The sequence below is a fragment of the Sceloporus occidentalis genome, unplaced genomic scaffold (genome assembly GCF_023333645.1).
Source record: "Sceloporus occidentalis isolate IW3139 unplaced genomic scaffold, rSceOcc1.0.p SCAF_8, whole genome shotgun sequence".
NCBI lineage: Eukaryota > Metazoa > Chordata > Lepidosauria > Squamata > Phrynosomatidae > Sceloporus > Sceloporus occidentalis.
Window position 1 is genome coordinate 9,012,436 of NW_028316988.1, and position 24,607 is coordinate 9,037,042.

The 24,607-nt window shown below is 45.3% G+C and overlaps 1 protein-coding gene across 6 annotated transcripts in view; it reads right to left on the reverse strand.

Annotated features, from left to right (window-relative positions):
* Positions 1 to 24,607, reverse strand: part of KAZN (kazrin, periplakin interacting protein) — a 182,610-nt gene that overhangs the window by 28,801 nt on the left and 129,202 nt on the right. The window contains exon 1 of one of the 6 annotated variants that reach the window (XM_089534463.1): positions 10,570 to 10,737. The exons of 4 other annotated variants lie outside the window; for them this stretch is intronic. In XM_089534463.1, the coding sequence (XP_089390589.1) occupies positions 10,570 to 10,600 (31 nt within the window). In that variant the 5' untranslated portion in view covers positions 10,601 to 10,737. Of the gene's footprint in view, positions 1 to 2,471; positions 2,491 to 10,569; positions 10,738 to 24,607 lie in introns of those variants that run through there. One more of the 6 variants, XM_089534465.1, reaches the window with a different exon arrangement.

Genomic DNA, 24,607 nt, shown 5'->3' on the forward strand with positions numbered 1-24,607 from the left:
AAATACAATAATGCAAAATGCATTGCAAAAAAATAATGCAACGTTGCAAAAATACAACGGCAAAAAAAGCCACCCCTACACACGAACATGAAATACAGAATAAAATGGATAATCAATTGTAGTAAAACTATAAAGCACTGAACTGAAGGTCCAAAAGTTTTAGGAAACAATACAAGTTTCCAAACTGGATTACAAAAACGGCGAGAGGAGGAGCCGTCAGCAAGTTTACGAAGAGGCGATTCCAAGAATCGGGGGCAGCGAGAGAACGTTTCACGTTTGCTCCCTAGAAAATGAGTCTTTTACTTGCGATATGGCATTGATACGGCATTTCCATGCACTCATGACATCCTGCGCCACGTCCAAGATCTGGCATAACATACAACTGGCTCAGGAACATGGCATCGCTGATTGCGCCCGTCACGATCCCGCCATTTCAAGTCCCCGTGTGCCCGGCCCTTGTACTAAGTCCACGGGATTTATAGCCCGATTAAACTGGCCTGAAGCACCAGCCCAAAATCTCCTGCTGCCGCTTAACAACTCGGCACTCAACCTCTTGGGACCCTGGAAAGGTAATAACCAAAAGAAGACGGAAATGAAAACTTTAATCCTTCTCTCCCCCTTCAATGCCTTCCAGGAGCATCGAACGAAAGCAGATCTTTTAATCTCGCCACCATCTAATTACGGCAAGGAGGGAAAACACTCCAAGCTAAGCTATGATGAACAGGTACGTTGCAAGGAAAGAAAAACAGTCCTCCCTCTTAAGCCCCTTCCCTCCAAGGCAAAGCACTGAAAATGCGCCTAGTATTTTTTAATGCCAATCGCCAGAGGATGAAACGTCTCTGGGGAAGAGATTGTGGCTCAAGGGAAAACAAAGACGGGTGCCCATGAAGTTGAGAACCATAGACTCCGGTGGAAGGGACCTCCAAGGGTCACCTAGTCTCACCCCTGCCACTAAACCACTAAACTGACATTCATCTAGATTTGATTTACAATCATCCCATAAAGAGAGGACCTGGGCAAGCCTAGAAATGGGAAAAAGATTGCAGAGAGATAGGGGAAAGATGTCTTAGAGATAGGGTAAAATTTTCAGGGAGATAGGGGAAAGATGGCCTAAAGAGAGGGATAAGATTGCAGAGAGATTGAGGGGAAATGGCTTAGAAATGGGGAAAAGAACGCAGAGAGATAGGGAAAAGATTGCGGAGCAATAGGGAAAAGGTTGCAGATAGGGGAAAGATGGGACTAGAAATAAGGGTAAAATTGCAAAGAGATAGAGGGAAGATTGCAGGGTGATAGGAAAAAGATTGCAGGGAGATTGCAGGAAGATGGCTTAGAAAAGGGGAAAAGATTGCAGGCAGATAGGGAAGAGACTGCAAAGAGATAGGGACAAGATGGCAGAGCAATAGGGGAAAGCCGGCCTAGAAATGGGAAGAGTTTTGCAGAGAGCCAGAGGAAAGTTTGCAGATAGGGGAAAGCTGGCCTAGAGACAGGCATCTCTGCTCTGCTAAGGACTCGCTTGGCCTGAAGCTGCATCTTTCAGATGGGATTCTTTGTGGCTCAGGGTAAACCACAAGCTATGCGCTGGTTACCCAAGCGCTTTCAACAGGCGGACGTCATCGTTTCACGATATGTTGGAGTTCCCGATCCAGCAAACATTCTAACATGAGTTGCTGTGACACTCACTCTTTTTAGCACCACAGACTACAAATCCCAGGATGGAAACCCACTGGGTGACCTTAGGGGAGTTGCATGTTCTCAGAAACCCTGTGATAGCTTCACCATAGGGCTGCAATATGTCAGAAACTGCAATAAGTCAGCACACACCAAAATTAGTTATTACTGATTAATATATGTTTGCTATTTACGAAAGAGTTAGGGTCAAAGTTTTAGCGTACTGACTCCACATCCCTGATCCAAACCAACAGCCCCAAATGCATGTTGCACGATGGGCAAACACAGTCCCATGCTTCACTTTGGGGACCACAACACTGTGGTTCTAGTTTCATCCATGCACAAGCAATGAATCTCTGCATTATGTGCTCTTCTCCGCTCCCAGCTGCGCCAAACTGCACTCACTTCCCTCCCTTTGCACATTCTTCAAATGCTTCACTTATGAAGCCTGGTGCACATTTTGCAAATGGCCTCCCCCCACAACACCCTGCAATAAAAGGGAACGTTGGCGCTTTGGGACAGAGGGAACTTGGGTAATGGAGAGCCTTGAACGAAATCCAAAAAAAACTGTTGCAGGGCTTTTGCCAACAAATGACACCATTCAGCCGTGCCAAAAAACCCCAGAAATGGCTCAGTCTGGGGATTGCTAAAACGCTCGGATGCAGAGATCAGCACCCCCAAATGCAATGTTCACGTCCCCCCACTTTTCTTTCTGGCTCTGTTTTTAGACATCTTTCCATATACATATATATATATATATATATATATATTCTGTCGGTCTTTTTGTTCAGAGGGAAGCTCACCAACAGCAAACGCCCTCCAGCCCCCATGTTCGAATCCAAACACGTTGGAACCGAAGCTCTCATCTGGAAGCTGATCCCTGGGCAGGTGCCAAGTCACAGAGGGAAGAAGAGGAGGAGGAGGAGGAGGAGGAGGCAAAGCGGTTTGCAATTTTCCCACGCTTGGGCTATACAAGAATTCCCAAGCAAAGGACGTCACTTGCAAAACTGCCCACCCAGAGCAAGGAAGCATGCGCCGGAGGGGGCATGCGTGCGCAAAGCGGGCCTGCTTGTGCATGTGTGTGTGGGGGGCAAAACTATGCAGCCCAAACATCCAAGCGTTTTCACGACTGCGTCTCCGTGTATCGTGCGCCTTGAAGTCGTTTCTGACTTATGGCAACCCTAAGGTGAACATTATTTGTTGGCTGCTGCCGCCTGGCTCTGTACCACATTTACCCATTTTGCCCCCACATTTTGGGGACCCTAAATGGAAAGGGCATCGTTAACTGTATTATTATTATTATTATTATTATTATTATTATGTTTACTTATATCCCACCTTCCTCCCAGGGACTCAAGAGGCGGCTTACAAATCTAAAACAGTCCCAAGTTAAAACACTACAAATGTGCAAAATACAAGTTTAAAACAACAATTAAACAATTCGAACAATTAAAAACATTGCATTATTAAAATTTAAAGTTTAAAACTCTTTGAAACAAAACTGTTTATGGGAGCAAACCCATCATGGAATGATAGAAACATAGAGGAAAGACAGCTGGGAAGGGAGCAAATGGGCTTCGCAGTAGTTTCCGACTTATGGTGACCCTATAGCAAACCTATCACAGGGCTTTCTCGGCCATTTCTTCAGAAGGGGTTTGCCATGGCCTTCCTCTGAGGCTGACAGAGTGTGACTTGCCCAGGGCCACCCAATGGATGCCATGGATGAGCTGGGAATCGAACCCTGGTCTCCAAAGTCACTATGCCACACTGATCCTATAACCCATCCTGGGGTTTTTGTGGCCAGATTTCTTCAGAGGAGTTTTGCCAATGGCTTCCTCTGAGGCTGAGAGAGTGTAACTTGCTCAAGATCACCCAAAGTGTTGACCAAGTGTCCTAATATACATTATATTATTAGGCCACGCTGGATCTCCCCAAATCCTTCTCCTGCCCCAAATACCCATCCTAGTCTCCTTCACCGACAAAGTCAAAGTCTTGCCCCTAATTGCCAACCTTTGCAGGTGGTTTTGCCACCTGCATCACTGCCCCAGTTGTTATTTTCCTCCTTCCAAGCGTTGCAAAAAATGACCTGGAGCTGTTTTCTGACAATTAACCTTTTAGTCGAGGCTGAGCTCATGAGCCGGAAAGACAAGTCACGGGTTCCAGAGTCGGTTGGGCTTCCTTGTTTTGTCGTTGTGCTCCTGTTTCGCCAACCCAGAGGGCATGTTCTGCCCAACTTGCCACCTGTTTCTTACACTAAACCCAAAGCCAGGAAAGCGGTAGCGCTCTGGGCTCCATCCCTCCCAGACAGCATAGTGACAACTGGAAAAGGACTAAATGTTTTGGACTACTGAGAGGTGACATGATGGCCATCTTTAAATATCTGAAAGGATGTCATGTAGATGATGGAAGCGGACTAGAATGAGAACCAATGGGTTCAAATGACAAGAAAAGAGACCCTCTCCTATGCATTAGGAAGGACTAGGAAGCATCAGTGAATTCTGATGCCATGATTCAATGAGTGGTAAGTTGACATCCATCCATCCATCCATTACAGTTCAGACAATATTAGTCAACTATCTATCTATCTATCTATCTATCTATCTATCTATCTATTACAGCCAGTCAATGTATCCAGTCAACTCTGATTCCTATGTGATCAATTGACATCTGTCTGTCTGTCTGTCTGTCTGTCTATCTATCTATCTATCTATCTATCTATCTATCTCTTATTATCTATTACAGTTCAGTCAATGTTAGTCAACATCAAGTCAACTCTAAGTTCAATGAGTCATAAACTGACATCTATCTATCTATCTATCTATCTATCTATCTATCTATCTATTACAGTTCAGTCAATATTAGTCAACATAAAGTCCAAGGAGTGATAAATTGACATCTATCTATCTATCTATCTATCTATCTATCTATCTATCTATCTATCATCTATCTATCTATCTATCTATCTATCTATTAATTACAGCCAGTCAATGTATCCAGTCAACTCTGATTCCATGTTCCTATGTGATCAATTGACATCTATCTATCTATCTATCTATCTATCTATCTATCTATCTATCATCTATCTATCTATCTATCTCTTATTATCTATCTATTACAGTTCAATCAACATTAGCATTAAGTCAACTCTAATTCTAATGAGTGATAAATTGACATCTATCTATCTATCTATCTATCTATTACAATTCAGTCGATGTTAGTCAATACCCAGTCAATTCTGATTCCATGATCAAATGAGCAATACATTGTTTGACATCTATCTATCTTTCTATCTATCCATCTCAGTTCAGTCAACATTAGTCAATGCTCAGTCAACTCTGATTCCATGATCCAATAAGCGATAAACCAACATCCATCTATCTATACTGAAATCTATCTTTGGTTTATACTCAACTATAAATCGACCTCATGTATAAGTCGAGGGCAAATTTTAGGACCAAAGTTATGGATTTAGCTATGATCCGTGTCTAAGTCGAGGGTAAAATTTAGGGTCCCATAGCAAGGGACCTAAAGGATGAAGCAAAGCAATACAATGCCAAAGAACGTGCCAAATTCTGCAGACATAACTCTTTGTGCTTACTCTTAAAACTCAGTGGATGGCTGCAAACTGAATGGGGGAAAAGGCTTTGAAATGTCTTCCATTAGGCCATAAAATGTCACATTTTCTTCCTCCTTCTCCTGCTTCGAACGGCTCCACAGAAGAATCTGGGCCTTCTATAAACATCCCAAACTGTTTGCAGATGTAAAGGATATGCTCTCTCACTTTCTCCCCTTTTGGCAGCTTTTTGGTTTTACTCCCCAATTTCCTCTTCAAAAGAGATGCTGCCCTTTTATAAGAAGAAGAAAAGAGACCAGGGCCTCCCGTTGCTTTTCTTTACCTCTGGGTTTGGCATGCATGCTTCACCTGGGTCTCCTTGGCTTCTCTCTTTCCCGATCATCCATAAAGGATACAAGGAACGTGAAATTCTGGCTCATTTCGGGAAAGGGAGGGATTCTCTCATGGGGATACTTGCTTTGCTAAATGTTCATTTCCCCCTTAGCAATGAAAAGCACAAAACCTTCACTTGTGGCCATGAAGCTTTTGCATTGGCGGTTATAACAGAAGAAGTAATATCCCAACTGCTCAAGGAAGGCATGTCCAGAGAAGGCAACTATCTAACAAATAAGAAAAACCAAGCCAGCGTGGTGCAATGGTTTGAGCACTGGATTATGACGCTGAAGACCAGGGTTCGAATCCTCGCTCAGCCCTAGAAACCCGCCGGGCAACCTTGTACGCAAGTCACACTCTCTCAGACTCAGAGAGAAGGCAAACACAAACCCTTTCAGAAGCCAAATTCTCGGCTTTTTCCATGCTGAATTAACTGAGCGCAACCATCTTTTGCAATTTGGACTCAGTTTGCAGCAAGGAAAGCCAGCTGAAAACGAAGGCGGAAGGGGAAAGAAGGAGAGAGAAACCAGGACAATTTAAAGCAGTGGGAATAGTGGGATGGCAAAGAATTAATCGGGACTGTGATATTTCTATATTTGCAACCTAATAAAAGGGTGGAGACACCCCTGGGACCTCAGGAGAAGTAATTTTTTGCATTGCTAATGGTGTTCACATGTTATCACATGGATTTTGGAAGGCCTTTCCCACCAATAGTCAGAAAGAGGAGGCACCGGCTTGCATAGGTATACCTCCAAGAAACCACCTGAGAAAATGCAAACGCCGTCATACATACATACATACATATATCCCTCCTCTTAATACCTTTGCCTGATGAAGAAGCCAGTGGAGCTTGGAAAGCTTGCATTGCGCATTTTGTACATTTGGGTTGGCCTAACAAAAGTATCAGTGCTTTGTGGATTTTGGATGCTGTTGCACTTTGCAATACGGCCAACATGAATACATTTATGAAATACGGAAATGACTTCATGATGTTGGCGCACTCTGTTCATCTGGGTGCAATTTCACCCCCTGCTTAAATAAAACACAACCACAACAACAAAGGCACTAAAAGGAGGCCACTTATCACCAGAGGTCAGTAAGAGATACTTGGCATCTTGTAACCGGAGGCAGAAATGGCTCTGATAAGTTACTTACTGCGGGGAGGCTGCTCTTGTTGTGCAGGAAAGATCAGATCAAAAATAACCACGAAATAAGGAAATAACATGGGTTTTTCTCCACCTCTTTCTGCCCTTGTCTGAGTAATCTGTCCCGAGGGGAGGAAGATGACAGGTACCTATAATAACCCAGGCTAGCAACTAATTCAAAGAGAAAAACAGGAGGAGATTTAATCTGACCCACCATTGCAACAGGTGAGCTTCCCTGGTTTAAAACAAGCAAAGGAAAAGTAAATTGCAAATGAATCCGCCGGGCAAAAATCCATCCTCAAAAGCTGAAGTGCATTCCTAGTTGCTATCATCATCATCATCGTCATCATCATCGTCATCATCTATAATTAAGGTCCCTTTTCATACAACACAAGATTACTGCGTTATGATTCCACTTCAACCATCATGGCTACCATCCTATGGAAACTTGTAGCTTGATAGTCAGCATTGCACAGTGGTTTGAGCATTGCATTGCGACTCTGGAGGCCAGGGTTCGATTCCCAGCTCAGCCATGAAACCCACTCCATGACCCTGGGCTAAGTCACACTCTCTCAGCCTCAAAGGGAGGCCATGGCAAACCTCCTCTGGACCAATCTTGCCCAAGAAAACCCCATGACGAGTTTGCTCTTGGGTCTCCGTAAGTCGGAAAGGACTTGGCTATGCGACAGTAACAACAAAAGATGCACTAAACTCTCTAAACCACACATCCCAGAGTTTTATATGATGGAACCATGGCTGCTAAGGGAGAATCACAGCGCAATGAACTACGTTGTGTGAAAGACGCCTTGCATGCATATTCATCTCTCTTTCTCTTTCTCCCTCTGTTACTTGTAGGAAACAGCAAAGACTTGGAACAATGGTAAAAGACAGTCAAGGAACGGAGTCCAAAAAATAATGACCACCAATGATTTGCATAACTTTAAAGCAGGCGATGGACACCCTCAAATACAGCAGACCCTCGGTATCCACTGGGCTTTGGTCCCAGGCACCGATGTCCAAACTCTGGCCCTCCAGGTTTTTTGGGACTTCAGCCCCCAGAAGCCTCAGCCACCTTGGCCAATGGTCTGGGATGCTGGGAGCTGAAGTCCAAAACACCTGGCGGGCCAGAGTTTGGACATCACTGGCAGGATACCAAAATCCATGGATGCTCAAGTCCCAGGATATACAATGCTGTAGCAACATTGGTGTCATTGTCATCACTGTGTGCCTTCAAGTCATTTCCAGCTTACAGCAACCCCAAGGCAAACCTATTGTGGGGTTTTCTTGGCAGGTTTCTTCACAGGGAGTTTGCCATTGCCATCTTCTGAGGCCGAGAGAGTGTGACTCACCCAAAATCACCAAAGGGATTTCCACGGCTGAGCTGGGATCCGAACCTTGGCCTCCAGAGTCATAGCCCAACACTCAGACCATGCTGGCTCTTTCCTCTTTAACAAGTCTAAAATAAAGGCAATACATAGACATGGCGACTGTTTTCCCAGGAAGACGGAAGAAGAGAATGACCTTTTCTGATCAAATTGGGACTTTTGTAATGTGGGGATTTATTATCATTGGCCGCAAAGGTGGGTGTCTTTCCCCCAGCTAAGCCAATTCCACAGTTTTCTTCCAGCAATCCCAAACTCAGATCTTTGTAGGGTCCCGGCCGTTGCAAGGCCAAAGTCCACCGTTCGAGAGTTAAATTGTAACTCCGCTTGAGAACGTGAGATCTCTTTCCATTATTACTTTGCATTAATATAATAGGTCACAGACGTCTCAAAGACGGGAGGGAAAAGTAAAACTTCTCACCTAATTTACACCAGCTTGTGTGTCTGGGGGGGGGGGGGTTGATTTAATTTGCCTTTATTATTATTTTTTAATGATGGTTTGAAAGAAGCTGCAATACGAACCAGACATGAGTTCCCAAACATTTGCTGATCTTTGGGCTGACGTGGCTCAGTTTTCGGAGTCGTTCCAACGATCCGGTCCTCGTGGTTTTGTACAGAAAACGTCCGTATGGAAAGATACAGAAACTAAAAAAATTCCCCTCTGAGTCCGTTATCATCCTCTTTGCAACCTCAGACATGGAAAATGGGTAAAATTAGCAATAGATAGATGAGCCGAACAAGATCAAATGATCGCTTCATTCAGCAACAACAGCTTATGTTTTGTTATTGTTGTGTGTGCGTTCAAGTCATTTCTGATTTATGGCAACCAAAAGGCAAACCTAACATGGCATTTTCCTGGCAGGTTTCTTCAAAGGGGGGTTTGCCATGGCCATCCTTTGAGGCCGAGAGAGTGTGACTTGCCCACTATCTGTTATTGTTATTATTACACTACCTGCTACCATTTCCACAGCAAACGGGAAGAAAAACGTCCATTAAATTCCCAAGAAATCTAACCAAGAAATCTTCCTTAAATTCACACAGAAGTAAGTACACAAAAAACTAAGAATTTACTAAGTTGTTATTTTGCAACTGGAGTCGGAGAATTAAAAATGGCATTTTTAATGGCTCCAATTCCAACTGGAAAGGATTACATTTCTACCAGCTCCAACTGCAATGCTTTCTTTCTTGTCCTGGAAACTCACTGTGGACCAGCCCCTATGAAAAGAGACGTGGGCAGCTGTGGATAGATGGCCTCTGTGTGTGTGCGTTGCATCCATTTTGGGTTTTAGACCCAACTGTCGAAGAGCTGTCCATGGTGGGCAACGCATTTTGGCATGAGGCTTTTGCCCCCTTGGAAAGGTGAAATGTGCAGCAAAACCTGGAGCAGATTCTGCTCCCACTGACATGGAAGCCACTGTTTGCTCCTGGATATAGAGTCACTTTCCTATGAGAGGAAACTTCCCTTCTGTCTAGTGTTGCATGCTTTGGGTTTTGCATGACCTACTCTAAAACGGAGGAGTGTGTTATGTATGAAAGAAATGTTTTGCACACCAATTCACCCACACAACTTTGGTGCTCTTGTGTATCTCTCTTTTCCTGCTTGTTTACTTCTGGAACAAGTCCTGGAGGGATATATAGCAGGACCATGCATTCCAGCAATTACTCCCCCCATTGGTTTGGCACTTGCAAAGCCCTCTTTTCCACCCGGTTTGCCAATGTACTGCCTTCATCCGCCATACAAAAGGTGCCAAGGCAACCTTGGAGCCCAATGCCAATCCAGCTCTCAGCACCCTTTGCAATCTGATGTGGGCACGGGTTCCTTCACCATTATCTCTCGCACACAGCACCCATCCGCCTCTCCCAGCATCCACCGCGGCACAATCTCTTCCAACCCACCGGGTGTTTGGATCCCGGTGTGTTAGCAACGCTTCAACCACACCTTCCCAAAGGCCCTTCACATTTCAGATGCTTCTGCCAGGGATGGTTTTGGCTAGCCTCCCTGGCAGAAGAGAAAACCAACCCTCTTGCCCTGTGGCACCTCTGTCTTTTTTCCCTTGCGTCTCCTTTCTCTTTCCCAAAAACCTAGCCATTGAAACAGTCCAAAAACGCAGGGGGCAATGCCCTGCTCAAGAGTCTTGGAAGCTGTGGCTTCCTTGATTGAGGAGTCTATCCCCCTGGAATCTGGTCTTCCACTTTTCCTACTTTCGAAACATTGGCATCTGTCTGGGTGCCCATATAAGGTCCCTCTTTGGATACATCCAGGCACCCGCCACAATCCTGACCCACAACCTCCTCCTGGAATGGATTGCAAGGCACCTCTTTTGCATTCAAATACCCATGGCACACAACAAACCAACCCAAAGTACAGGCCTGAAAGAGCCATGCCACCTTTGCCCAGGTAAACACGGGCGCAACCTCTCCCACCTACCAGGTTTGGTTTCTTCCTTGTCCGATTTCATGCTGGAGAAGGAGGAGAGAGAAAGGCAGCTCCAAAGGCCTGGCCGAGGCTGCTTTCTACCCCTTCTTCCTTCTCTTCCTCTCTTTCTGTTTGTTCTCTCTCTCTCTCCTTCTCTTCTCCTGGCAGCTCCTCCTCTCCTTCCAAACAGGAAGTGCCGTGTGCCGTCCGCACTATCTGAACCACCTGGAACCTGACCTTGTTGCAGGTGCCGGAGATCTCCGGTGCACACTCATAGCCAGGAAAGAGGCGTTCCTCCTTGGAAAGCTGGCTTACCTGCTCCGCCAAGCCGCCAACCAAAATGTTTCAAGGTGGCCCGGCTGGATTCCTGCACCAGATTCTTCCTCCAAGGTGCTCAGCAAAGGTGCCGGCATTCCCTCTCTCTCTCTTTCTCTTGTGGAGAGATGCCAGGGCTCTGAACCAAGAACAATGAGCAGGATAAGGAAAGAAAGAAGTTGGCAGTATGAGCTTTTGTAGACTTGAGTCTGCTTCCTTAGATGCATTTTGTGGACGCAAGTCTATGAAAGCTCCTGCTGCCAACTTTTTTTCCCCAGTGAGTCTCAAAGGTGCTGCAAGATCTCTCTACATATTGATCCTACAGACTAACATGGCTATATCTTTGAATAACAGTAAGAATAATAGTAACCAAATGCATCTGAGGAGGTAGACTTAAGTCTAGGGAAGCTCATGTCGCCAACTTCTTTCTTCCAGTTAGCCTCAAAGGGGCTGCAGTATCTCTGAACATACTGATTCCACAGACTAACATGGCTATGTCTTTGAATTCGAGCAAGGAAAAGGAAGCAGAAATGGAGGCACGGCCCATTTTTATTTTAATTTCTTGCACTGGCAGGACTTTTTCTTTTTCATTGCATCCCATGCAAAGGGATCTTGAGACTCACTGTGCAAAAGAGGCTGTAGCATATGCTTTCGTAGACTGAATCTACTTCCGCATGGTGCCCAGGAAGGATCTTTATAGTTAGACGGTATGAATGGCTATATAAATGTCAGATTATGAAGATCCTTCCTGGACAACAGTTCACTCCATGCACCTGAGGAAGCATACCAACGCAAAAGCGTATGCTTTACCCCTATTTGCTCAGCTGGTCTCCAAGGTGGGACAAGGTCCCTTTGCAGACTGATATTCCAGCCTGGCATGGCTGTGTTCCTAAGCATCATAATCCAGTTTGACACTATCTCAACACCCATGGCTCAATGCTAGAAAGTTCAGAACATTGTAGTGGCATCAGAGAGAGGGCTAAATATCTTGCAAAATGACAGGTCCCAGGATATCATAGCACTGAGCCTTCAAGTGGTGTCAACGTGGATTACAAAACCTCCCCAGAGCAGTAGCGGGTTGGACTAGCTGACCTCTAAGGTCCCTTGCAGCTCTACCATTCTCAACCGGAGAGACTGTGCCACAAGATGGCCTTTTGGGTGAGACAGATGCCGAACAGATAAAAGACAGAATGGCTTTCCCCATCTTTCCAAAGACTTCTATTCTCCCACCCGGAACCGGTGTCCGAGTCTCGCATGATGGGACTTTGCTGAAGGCATTCTTCATCTGCGGCTAATTCCAGCCTTTCTTGCCTGGCCTTTGAAACAAGGTATGTTAGTAAACTGGCCATACCGGTTTATTAAAGAAAGGAAACAAAACCTTAAAGGCTAGGCAGGGGAATTATTATAATGATTTTTTCCACTGAATGCCACGGTGGATGGCGGGCGACGCCAGAATCACCTGTTTTTCTGCTTCAAAGAATTGGGAGAGAGAGAGAGAGAGAGAGAGAGATGGAGATGACAGTCTAATATTACATGGTCGTCGCTATCCCAAATCTGTTGAGTTCCAGGGATGAGAATCATCCATTCCTCAAAATGTGTTTGCATTGCAAGTCCCATCAACCCCAAGTAGAGATGCAACCCTGAGTAGAGATGCAAAATTTCCAGCAACTGTGAAGCTATTTTGGGTGGGGGGGATTATATTATATTATATTATATTATATTATATTATATTATATATAGTGCTCTTATCACCTTTTACAGACTGAATCTGCAGAATAAACACAGTTTGACACTGCTTTAACTGCCACAGCTCCATCCTATGGCATCCTGGGATTTGTGGTTTCCTGCGGCTCTAGAATTCTTGCATAAAAACTGTAAATCTGAAAGTACAGATCCCAGAATTCCACAGCAGTGTGGCTGTTAAAGCAGTGTTGGCCTGCGTTCATTCTGCAGTGCAGACACACCACCTAGAAGTCGCTTTGTGTCTTTTGGAACACAAACTGCGTAAGGAATGGCTTGGCTTGGCACAGAGTTATATTAAAAGCGCATTTTGGTCAGGCAGTCGCTACAGATTGAATTTACTTTTTAAAGTGTCTATTGATTTATTTGTTTGCTTTGCTTTTTTCCCCAACGAAGGAAGCTGCAAGGCCCTGAACTCTAAGGAAACGCTGGTCTTGCGGGTTTAGGAGGAACAGAGAATAATAATAAAAGAAACCGAAGAAACCATCGACGTGAGTAATGCAGAGAAAATTGTTTTGCCTCCACCGTCGTGTCAAGACAGAATAGCGCATTTGATTATTTTGTGCTGGCCGTGTGCCGTAATAAATGATTGTGTTGGTTGCATAGTGCAGTGGTTGGATCATCGGCGTACGACTCTGGAGACCAGGGTTCGAATCCCCGCTTGGCCATGAGACTCACTGGGTGACCTTAGGCAGTCACACTCTCTCAGCCTCAAAGGAAAGTAATGTCAAACCTCCTCTGAACAAATCTTGCCAAGAAAAGCCCATGATAGGTTCGCCTTAGGGTTGCCATAAGTCAGAAATGACTTGACGGCACACAACAACAATGTTCAAAGACATAGCAGTTTATCACACTAGCGAAACTAGTGAGGATAACCAGGAAATGCCCAAAGTTTATCACACGGCGTCGCAGTTAATGTGAAATAACGCAAAGTTAATCCGAACGCAAAGCGGAGGAAACCAGCAGCTTTTTAAAATTGGAACAAGCCAAATTAAAAAAGCTGTTGGTTTCCTGCACTTTAACTGCAGGTTAACTTTGCATCATTTCATTTTAGCAACAATTACTGTGATAAACTTTCCAAATTTGCAAGTACTGTTTAAATTCGCATTTAACTTAACTCTCTTTTAACTCCCGTTTTCCCATGGGATCTTCATAGTCATCTTCGTCTGGAAAATCAGTATACAGTATGTTGCATTAATGATGATAATAGTAGTAGTAGTAACTGGATCAAAACATTGGGCTTTCTGTTTTGGTTCTGGGTAATCTATACTGACCACAATTCAAGGAGAGACAATCATCATTTTTACATGCACAAAAATGCTGCAAAGCACATCTTCCAGCTTCCAACAAGAATAGGGAAAAAAATTCACAACCCTGATAGCTAGTAATTATTTTGCAAAGGGCATTGGGCCTTGCATCCATCAGAAGACGGTTAGGCGACAGACAAGCCACAAGCTTCATTAATTTCAGCGTCCTCTTTGCAGCCGAAACAAATGAGGAAGGATCAAAGTTGATGTGCCAAAAGTCCCCCCTCTCTTCCAATTACAGCCTCATCCATGTTGGAAAACATTGCTATCCGGAGTCATTTCCACCTCAAAAGCCATCAAAGGGCTGCAGGTGACAGGTTTTAGGGGGGCATCCAAATTAAAAGCACTCATTTTGCAGCTTTCGCATCCTCGCTTCCATTAAAGTGTCCAAAGGAGGGCCACCAAAATGGCGAAGGGTCTGGAAGCCATTCCTTATGAGTGTCTTTCAAGCCTTGGAAGTCCAACCATGACCGATTCAATGTCTCACTGATAAGCAAAGTCCCCAGTTGCTGTTGTTAGCAGGGTTTTGAGGAACGTAATGAAAACGGAACTGGCGCGTCTCCACCTTCCATCATTCATACAAAGAATATACACTTGTCCCTCCGTATTCACTAGGGTTAGAGGCACAAGACTCCCTTGAATATGGAAAAACCACAAATAACAAAAACACCATGTTTTTCCAGGAGAGGACACTGCTCTAGGAATCTCTAGGACCGTCCAGTGCAACTCTGCGGTCAATGTCTGACAGACACTGACCAAAGAAGTGCGCTGGAGGAGCTACAAAAGCCTAGTAGAGTGTTCTCTCTAGGTTTCCCCCAGTGCAACTTTTAGTTAAAGTTGACCATAGAGTTGCATTGGAGGACCTAGATATTCCTAGAGGGGACATACTAATCAAATCTGTGAGTAATCAAATCTGCAAATATCAAATCCGCAAATATGGAGGGATGAGTGTATAATGTGTGCTATGCAAACCGGGCTGAACAGCTCCCGAAATGACAAACCCTAGGATTCTATACCCATGCAGCCATGGCAGTTAAAGCAGCGTCAAACTGTGTTAATTTTGCAAGCAGACACGCGCACTGGCTCTCCCCAAAGGGAAACAAATTATTGGCCCAACTGTATGGCTCCATATTGTGTATCTGATCCCGAGCTCTTTCCCGGAGCAGTTTGGTCTCAGACGTTTTGCAAATCCCTGGCACGGCTGTTCAGGGCAATGAGATATGTCGCTTTGCATCAGATCGGAGACCCATCATGTCTCAAAACGCTGCCCTCTTGTCAAACAGGATCAGGCAGCGGGTCCGTCAGCAACCGCTTTCTGCTCCCAGCCAAGGAAGAAACTTAGGCTGGCGCTTCTTATCCACCTAACCAACGCCATCCAATGCTTCCAAAGCGGTGCGCTCTTTCTGCAGTGTAGATGCACTCCCAGATTTGGGTTTCCTTTCATATTACAGTACAGCACTGTTGCACTCCGATCTCTGATCCCACTATAACTGCTGTGACAACAGTTGGGTGAGGCTACCTGAGAGGCCACACACACACACACACACCACCACCACCACCACCACCACCACCAACAACAACAAGTAAACTACAAATCCCAGGATGGAACCATGACAGTTAAAATGGAGCAAGAGCGCTATAACTGTGAATGCGAAGGAGACTTTAAGAGGAAGGTAATGGGAAGTTGAACATCCCTCATCTCACTAGGATAAGGTCAAGTTGAAAGCACACAACAACAACCTCAACCTCAACAATGACAATAACAACAACAAAACATGCAGCGATGGATCAGTAGAGTCCGTATCTCCTAGGCTTTTCTGTTCGACTTTTTCTAGTGACAAGTAAGTAAGATACATTGCACCACTTTTACATTAAATTCCTTAGAAGGTCTTCTAAATGGGGCTCAATCCATTGAGTAGCAAATGCTAACAACCAGAAATTGCTGCAAAATTGACTTTTTGCGGCCAATGTTAATAACAGTATTATTCAAACCTCCTCACAATTACAAACCCGCTTTGACCAAACTTGGCATTTCCATTTTGTTCAATAGCTTGAATATTTTTGCAGATGTTCAGGACTGATTCATAAACATTGGATTCCCCCCCCCCCCCGGTCCAAAAAATGTCTAGCTTTGGTCCATTTGGAGGAGAACTTGGTGTGAAAAGCCAATTTCATGGCCGGCAAGCGCTGCCGGCAAAACGGTTGCAATTCCCTGATAAGATTTCGTCGGCAAGACAGTGATATAATGATCACCGCGATACACTTTGATAATCAAATTAGTGAAATAATTTAATTTGTATTAACCAAGGTAATTTAATCCTGAGCCAAATCATTTACAATAACCCAAGACGCACTGAATACATTTCCTAGTTACATAGAAAGGATTAGATGCGTCCATGGGCGCTACATCCGTATCCGTCGACATTTGAAAGCGAGACTCGTGGGATCGAGAAACGTCAGGGTTTCATCAAGATTGCAAAAATAATTAATGAGGAAGAATATGTAAGGAGTGGTTACAGCAGTTTGCTTTTGCCGGAGTCAGTTGGGAAGGGCAAGATTCAGTCCATTGTCTCCTCTTCCTCTTTCTTGCTTCAGGAAATTGTATAATTTCCAGCCAGGTTACTCTTGGATAAGTTTAAGCTGAACCTAGAGTAAGTGATTTGAGTTGAAACCAGTGGCACCAGTTGAGCGTGAAATCTACACCAGTGTCTCCCCTAACTTTGGTCCTCCGGGTGTTTGGGACTACAACTCCCAGAAGCCTCAACTATCCTAGGCCAACAGTCAGGGATTCTAGGACCTGAAGTCTAAAACGTCTGGAGGACCAAAATATTGGGAGACACGGTCGACATAACACAGTTTCACGCCACTTTTAACTGCCGTGGCTCCGTCCGACACGATCCTGGAATACGTAGTTTGGTGGGCACTCTTGTGCAGAGGAGGCTAAGTGCTGTGTAAAAACTACACATCCCAAGATTCCAAAGGTTGGAGTGACAGTGCTTAAAGTGGCGCAAAACTGCATCATTTCCTACAATGTTGATGCACCTAAAGGGAAAGCGTCTTGCCCAAAGTCATTCACTGCGTTTCCAGAGCTGAGCGGGGATTTGAACCTGGATCTCCCAAAGTCCAAGTCCGAGGCTCAAACCACTACACTAGGCTGGCTCCCAAAAGCAGGGTATTAACTGAATATTGGCATAGAGGTACCCTGAGTAAACCTACAATCTAGGCAAGCCTTCATATATTTTTAAAGGTCCAAGGAAATGATGAGAATCAAGGATGAGAAACAGCAGACACTACTGAGCATGACAGCTCAGAAATCGCACCCGGCGCTAGACAAACATTTGGTGAAACAAAATTAATATTTGATGACTCTTTGCTTCCCGTCTCTACTTTTTGTGTATTTTCCTCCCGAAGCGTGAAAAGCTTTGAGATGGCGGAGGAGACAAAGTTACCAATACACAATCTTTCTCTTTGTTTCCTCGTAATACGGATAGTTTCTTTGCCTTTTCAGCTTCAGCGTTTTATGGCTTCTCCAAAACGAGGAAAGGTACTGATTCTTAAGGCTTTTGCAGCTTGCGGCTCCGTTGGCAAGAACATTTAAAGCCACCGGGAAGGAAAACTGAGTTGATAAATGTGCAATTTTCATTTAAATTTCACATACCTGAATATAGTTTTATGCGCAAGCCAAGTGAATGCACAAGAGTTAACATAACATAAATTAACGCTTGCATATTCTTTGGATTTCCTAACCAAATTTATTTCTGGGCAACACCAAACTCAACATACTCAGCTCCTTGGACCTTTCTTCCTACGTTTTGTTCTCCATCCCTCCGTCCCAGTCTTTCTCTAAACCTGCTCCAACTTCGTCTATATATCCCTTTGAAAACGCAGCACCCCAGATCTGAAAACAGTACTCCAGATTAGGTTTGACTGGCACAGAATATAGAGGGACTATCACTTCCTTTATCTTGGAAACTACATTTCTGTTCATGCAGATACAAATAGTATTTGCCTTCTTTGCTACAGCATCGTACTGCTGGGGGCTGTTCAACTTACGATCAGCAATAACCCCAAGGTCCTTTCCCCATGTATTGCTGTTAAGCCAAGTAAGCATTACTCTATACCTTGCCAATTGGTTTTTGGATGCCAATACTATTAAGAAAGTCCGAGCAATCTCCCATCCAACCTTTTAGGTTGCAAACAGGTCAGTAAAAGGTTATTTCGAGCTGAGCCCCATGGAGTTTTTCTATCACGGATGGCATCCGTTCTGCCTTGCGACACCCGGCCTGAGGTCCCTTTTCCTTCCACCCACAATTTTGCATCTCCTGACAAGCACTGAAACCTGCAAAAATAAATGTATGACGTTCGCCGCAACCGACTTCCCTGTGGCCTAGAAACTGCATCTCTCCTTTTTCTTCTTGTCAGCGCTTTTGGTTTTTGAACAGAGGGGCTAAGCTGCGCTAGTTTTCCTGATAAAGCAGAAAATGTAATGCGTAATTGCTGTGGAAATGTCTCCAAATAGGAGACAGGGAGGTGACCCTTATACTTCCCGACTTCTCAGAGATGAAAACTAGGACTTGTGTGGTCAAGCAACAGCAGAGAGCGGTCAAGATGGCTAAAGCCATGAATGATGGAGAAAATCAAGGTAGGAAAGGCCGCAGTAGTTGGCTTTTGCCAGAGCCGACTGGGAAGGGCAAGATTCGGCCCCTTTCTCTCTTCATGCCTCCGCTGAATTCACTGCAAGCTATTTTTGTGCTTTGAACGTATTTGCAGCAGTTGAAGTAAGCTGAGGACAAAAGGGTGGAAGAGAGATGCGGCCAAAGTTCGACAGCCTCAATTTGGTCACTTTGGCTCCCATGGGAATTTCCGCTTCGATCTGTTGATACCAGCGTCTGTCGAAGCAGAAGTATGATCCAGACAGTCCAAAGTCAAAAAAAGCAAAGGCGAAAACCAAACCAAAAGGGTCCAAATTCGAGCCAAACTTCAGAGATGCAGAATGGAGAGGAAATCACACCAGGCCGGCAAGAAGCGCTACATTGTAAAAGGCCATGTAAAGCCTATGGCGCTATACAAATAAACGTAATAATAATAATAATAAGCATGGGATCTATTATTGTCTGCAGCACCAGAATATCCTTGGCTGCGCTAATTTATGGATGGCATTAAATGATCACGATTGGCTCCATTCACTTGGTCCAGAGCGTTTCTGGCCTTGGCGTTTCACAGCGGTTGACCTACAACAGGGTGCAAAGCCTCCTCCATATCTGCAGATTCACACTCCTGGCACTCTTCTCCTTCATCATCTGAGGAAGCTTCCTCCAGATATGGCACAACAGGAGCCTTCTGCTGAGTGTCATGGTGGAGCTGGGAGACCCTGGGCAATGATGGTTGTTATGAGAATGGTGTTACAAAAAGGCCTCTGTTTTCCACTGTACAAAATGCTGGAGGGTGCGCTACTGCTGCCTGTGTGCATGTTGCGGCTGCACACGGCTGAGCGCCTCTAATTCTCAGGGACTGTGTGTAAGCCTCCGATAACGTGCCTCCTTTCGCCGTCCGTGAAAATGCATTTCGCGCTCTCCGATTGTCACGCTACACTTCACGCCGCCAACGTCGGTGTCGGCACCGTGCGGAGGATCAAACGGGAAGAGAAAAGCCCAGCGTTTGAAGAGCATTGAAAGGCATCTTCAGCACGCCGGCACACCAACCCCATGGTGACAGCAAGCGCACGGATGAGGAAATAAATTAATGCGCCACCCCAAACTCAAAAGCAAAACGGTTCTTCAGCTCTCGAAGATTCTCCTCTGCAAACATGTTTTCTTGATTGGGAGATAAGGTGGAAATGCAAACATTGCCGGCTGGAGCTTTGTTGTCGTCTTACATACCCAGAGAAGAGGAGGAACGTTTCTGTCTGTTGTGAAACAGACATAATCCATTTGGAGTTGCAGAAGTGGCTCCACATGGAGTCCCATTGTGCATGGCGATGGAGTGCAATGGGTGCGTATTTGGCATCAGAATGCATTTACAGGATGGCACTGTGCAAGCCACTACATAACCCTATGAAGGCTAGGTAATGCCCCATCTCTTTGAAATAAGACAGTGGCCCATCGTTTTTCTTCTTGGAGGAAATTGCTCTTTTAAGAAAGAAGCAGAGAGCTGGAAGGTAAACCAAGGGCCTCCTAGTCCAACCCCTGATAGATACCTATCCAACCTCTGTTTAAAGATGTCCAAAGGTGGACAGTCCACTACCCTCCAAGGCAGTCTATCCTACTGTTGAACAGATCTTATAGCCAAGGAGTTCTTCCTAATGTTTAGCTGGAATTTCTCCTTCTCTCTTTATCATTTGAATCCACTGCCTAGGGCTGGAGTGGAAAAGGATAGGAAGGTCAATCCCTGGAGGCAAACCATTAACACCTTAAACCAGTGGATCCCAAACTCTGGTCCTCCAGATGTTGTGGACTTAAGCTCCCAGAAAGCTTGGTCAACAGTCAGGAATTTGGGGAGCAGAAGTCCCAAACATCTGGAGGACCAAAGTGTGGGAACCATTGCCTTCAAACTGTCAACTGCTTGCGCAGAAGCATCTTTTTATGGGGTGGAGTTGGCTGTATTCTTATCTTTACTGTCACGTTACTGCAAAATGATCTTATCCTTCCAAAACAAATACTGTTTGGAGATCTGGACCCACTCTATGGACAGTGGGAATGGTCCAGCCCTCCAGATACTGTTGGACTGCAAATCCCAGCATTGTCTGCTATTGAGGGTGGCTGGTGAGGGCTGCTGGAAATCCAACAATATCTGGTTGTGCCTTCAGGTCATTTTACACTTCTGGTGAGCCTAAAATGAAACTATTGTGAGGTTTTCCTGGACAGATTTGCTGAGAGGTGGTTTTGCTCTTGCCTTCCTCTGAGGCTTTGGCTGCATCTGCACTGCAGAAATAATGCACTTTGACACTGCTTTAACTGCCATGGAACCCTGGGATCTTCAGTTTGTTGTGGCAGCAGAGCTCTCTTGGAGGGAAGGCTAAGTAGCTCACCAAACTACAAATCCCAGACTTATATAGCTGTTAAAGCGGCATCAAATTGCATTATTTCAGCAATGCCAATGAAGCCTATGAGAGAGTGCCATGCCTCAGGTCACTATATCTGAGCAGGGACTTGAACCCAGATCTTCTGGAGTCCCAATCCAGCATTAAAACTCCTGTACCATGCTTGCTCAGCAATATCTGGAGAGTCAGGCAATTCCAAGCCCAAAAAAGGGCCCAAACAAGCAGAGGATGACCACTATGGCTGGACTCACTTCCCCGATTTGGGGTGAAAGCCAAGAGGCGCAAGAATCCCCCGCTTTTGTTGAGGTGCCAAGGCAATGACATGATGCATGATGCCCGTGAAGGCTCCTGACAGTGCCATCACTCATCCCCAGCCAGGGCTGCCACTTAATGGGATTGTCTGTCTTCCTGACAGGCTCCGGTTTGGGCTCCAGAGTGGCGGGGAGTCCTCCTCCTTTTCTGGTCGAAACACCCCCTTCGTGTTATGAAGGCAGCAAAATGTTTAGATGCCATTAGGAAGGGAGCAAAGGAATCCATAACGCGTTGGCACTCTGGGCAAACAAGGACATGCCTGGTTCTAAAACATTTGTTTGAGCCACTGGCAGGAAAAGGAAGGGCAAAAAGGCTGCTCTTTTTATGGACAGGGACATTTCCAGAACAAAATAGTGGAAGGTTATATTTTTACCAAGAAGAAGAAGAGGAGGACAAGGAGGAGGCCAGGTGAAGCAAAAGTGGAAGAGAGAAAATGAGAAGGTGAGAATGGTCCAACCCTCCAGATGCTGTTGGACTGCAAATCCCAGCATTGTTTGTTATTGACGGTGGCTGGCAAGGGCTGCTGGAAGATGGAAGTCCAACAATATCTGGTTGTGCCTTCAGGTCATTTTAGACTTCTGGCGAGCCTAAAGTGGTGATTTGAGACTGTTTTTGCCTTTAAAATAATTTCATTCATTTCATCACAATGTCTCCGCAGCTCAAAGTGCCATCTTCAGACACTAGGTACCATATATCTCCAAATCAGGAGGAGGAAGTTAAGAGAAAAGCCTGATAGACTCCTTCATCCACAGAGGGCTTCTAGGCAGTTCCTTTGATACATCCCTTTGCGAGGGTCTACAAGAAATAGCAGTAGGGTTAGTAGGGAGGAGGAAGAGGAGAAGGAAGAGGATGAAGCAGATGAGAAGATGGAGAGGAGGGGGAGGAGGAAGAAGACGTAGAAGAGGAGGAGGAAAAGAGGAGGAGGGGGAATGAAGATGAAGTAGAGGAGGAACAAGTAGAGGAAGAGGAGGATGAAGAAGAAGGGGAGGAAGGGGAAGAGGAGCAGGAGATGTGGAAGAGGAGAGGATGAAGAAAGAAAGAAGGAAGAAGAAGGGGAAGAGGAAGAAAGGAAGGAGGAAGAAGGTGAGGAGGTAAGGGAAGAGGAGGAGGGGACAAGGAAGAGAAGAGGATGAAGAGCAGCAGGATGGGGAGGAAGAAGGAGGGGAGGAAGAAGTATGGGAAGAGGAGGAGGAAGGGAGGAAAAGGAAGAAGAAGTGGAGAGGATGAAAAGCAGGAGCAGGGGGAAGTGGAGGAAGAAGAGAAGAAAGAAGAAAGGGAAGAGGGAGAAGATGAAGAGGAGGAGGGGAGGAAGAAGAGGAGGAAGAAGTGGAGGAGAAAGAGGACAAGAGGAAGAGGAGGAGGAAGAGAGGGAGAAGGAACCACCATCACGATCCTCATCCTCATCTCCCTAACTCCACAATATAGACTTTACCTTTCCTCTCTGCTTTGTGGAAAGGGATAGACTTCCCTGTCTCTAGGTAGCTCCAAAGAAGCCTGACCTGAAAAAAATTAGCTTTGTTGTCTCCTTCTCCTTCTTCTTTTAAAAAATAAGGTAACGATTGAATTAATGATCACAAAACACCTAATTGTTCCTGCAGCTGGGTCTGATGTTCTGGATGCGACATGAATGGGTAAAAAAAAACAGAGAGAGAGGGAGAGATTGAGAGAGAAAAGTCTCCTCTTGCAAGCTTTCATTCGGCGAGTGAAGAGGGCCTTTCAAAGCGGGGAATGAAACAAGGCTGTTTCAAATTCAAATCGGCGCAACGCTTCCAAGTCTCTCCAGCCAAGGTCCCGACGAACGTGCTTTTCATAATTCCCTTTTAAAATATATATTTAAGTAATGCATGACGAGAAGGAGAAGAGCGACCCAGCATCACAGTGCTCTGCACTTAGCTTTTCGGGATCCCAGTTGGTTTTGCTGGGGATTTTGCGTGTGTTTTTGGCAGAGGGATTTGTTTTTGTTGCGTGCCTTCAAGTTGGCTCCAACTTATGGCAACCCTTTCCAAAGGTTTTCTTGGCAAGGTTGATTCTGGGGAGTTTTGGCATGGCCCTTGAAAAAGTGTGACTTGCCCAAAGCCACCAAGTGGATTTCCAAGGCTAAGCAGGGATTCGAACCCTGGTCTCCTGGCGTCCGGATCCAATACGCAAAACACTGCAGCATGGTGATTTGTTGAGAGGAGGCTTCCCAATGTGTTCCTCTAAGGCCGAGAGAGTGCAATTTGCCCATGATTTGTGGATTTGTAAGTGATATTACATAAGGCTCAGATACAGCGAAGGGTAAGCCATGTTCCGGAGTCTCCTTTGCAGACAGTCCAAAAAGAGGTCGTGTTTCCAAGTTTTTGCAAATGGTTGCATCAATACGCTTCTCGCATGCAGCTGTACTGCAATGCAGGCATGGATAAAAACTACCATTGCAATTTGAAATCCATTTGCAGCAATTGAAGCAAGGCGAGGACAAAAGGGGGAAAGCGGGAGGAGGACAGAGAAACTGGGACATTTTAAAGGCTGCTGGGAATGTGGGATTGCAGCGGATTAATCGGGATTGTCCTCGTGAAATCGAGACAGATGGAGAGATGGAGGGTACGGAGCTGCCCCCATTCTGTATATCAATGTGGGGGTTTCATGATCCTTTTTATGTGTGGAATAGCCTCCAGGCTGATGCCGGGAAAACTCAAGTTGAAAGAGTTTTGCGGAAACACGGCTGCATTTTTAATTAAATCAAGAACACACAGCCTCCTTTCTCCAAGTCTTGACACAACAAGTATACAACTTTCCCCTCTGTCTAAAACCCGCTCCTTGTAAACACTAGTTGTTTCCAATGCGTTTCCCTCTCAGCCTCACACCAAGAACTCTCTGTAAACAGCAATCTGTTTGCAAAGTTTTCTCACGGTCCAACAAAAGTTCGCTGCAGGGGGAAAATAAAAGCTTTTCTTTTTTTATTCCCCGCAAGTCCAGAGGGAGCGCACTGTACAGCGCATCGGGTTATGTTTCAAATGGCACCACCTTTGCAGACTCTCTGAATAGGGACCTGGGAATCCTGCCTGACTGATTCCCACTGAGATTTCTGCCTTGATGGAAAGATACCCACCAACTTTTCACAGACGAAAACCAGGTCGCACTTGGCCAGGCAACATGATGGCAAAAATTATTAACGCGGAAAAGCACACAAGTTAGGAAGGGATGCAGCAGTGTGCTTTTGCCAGAGTTGACTGGGAAGGGCAAGATTACTGCTCCCTCTTCTCCTTTGCAACCCAATGAATGCAAACTGCTTTTTCTTTACACTCAGGCCTTTATCACACTAGGGGAGATCCCATGGGATTTCAAGTGCATCTGAATT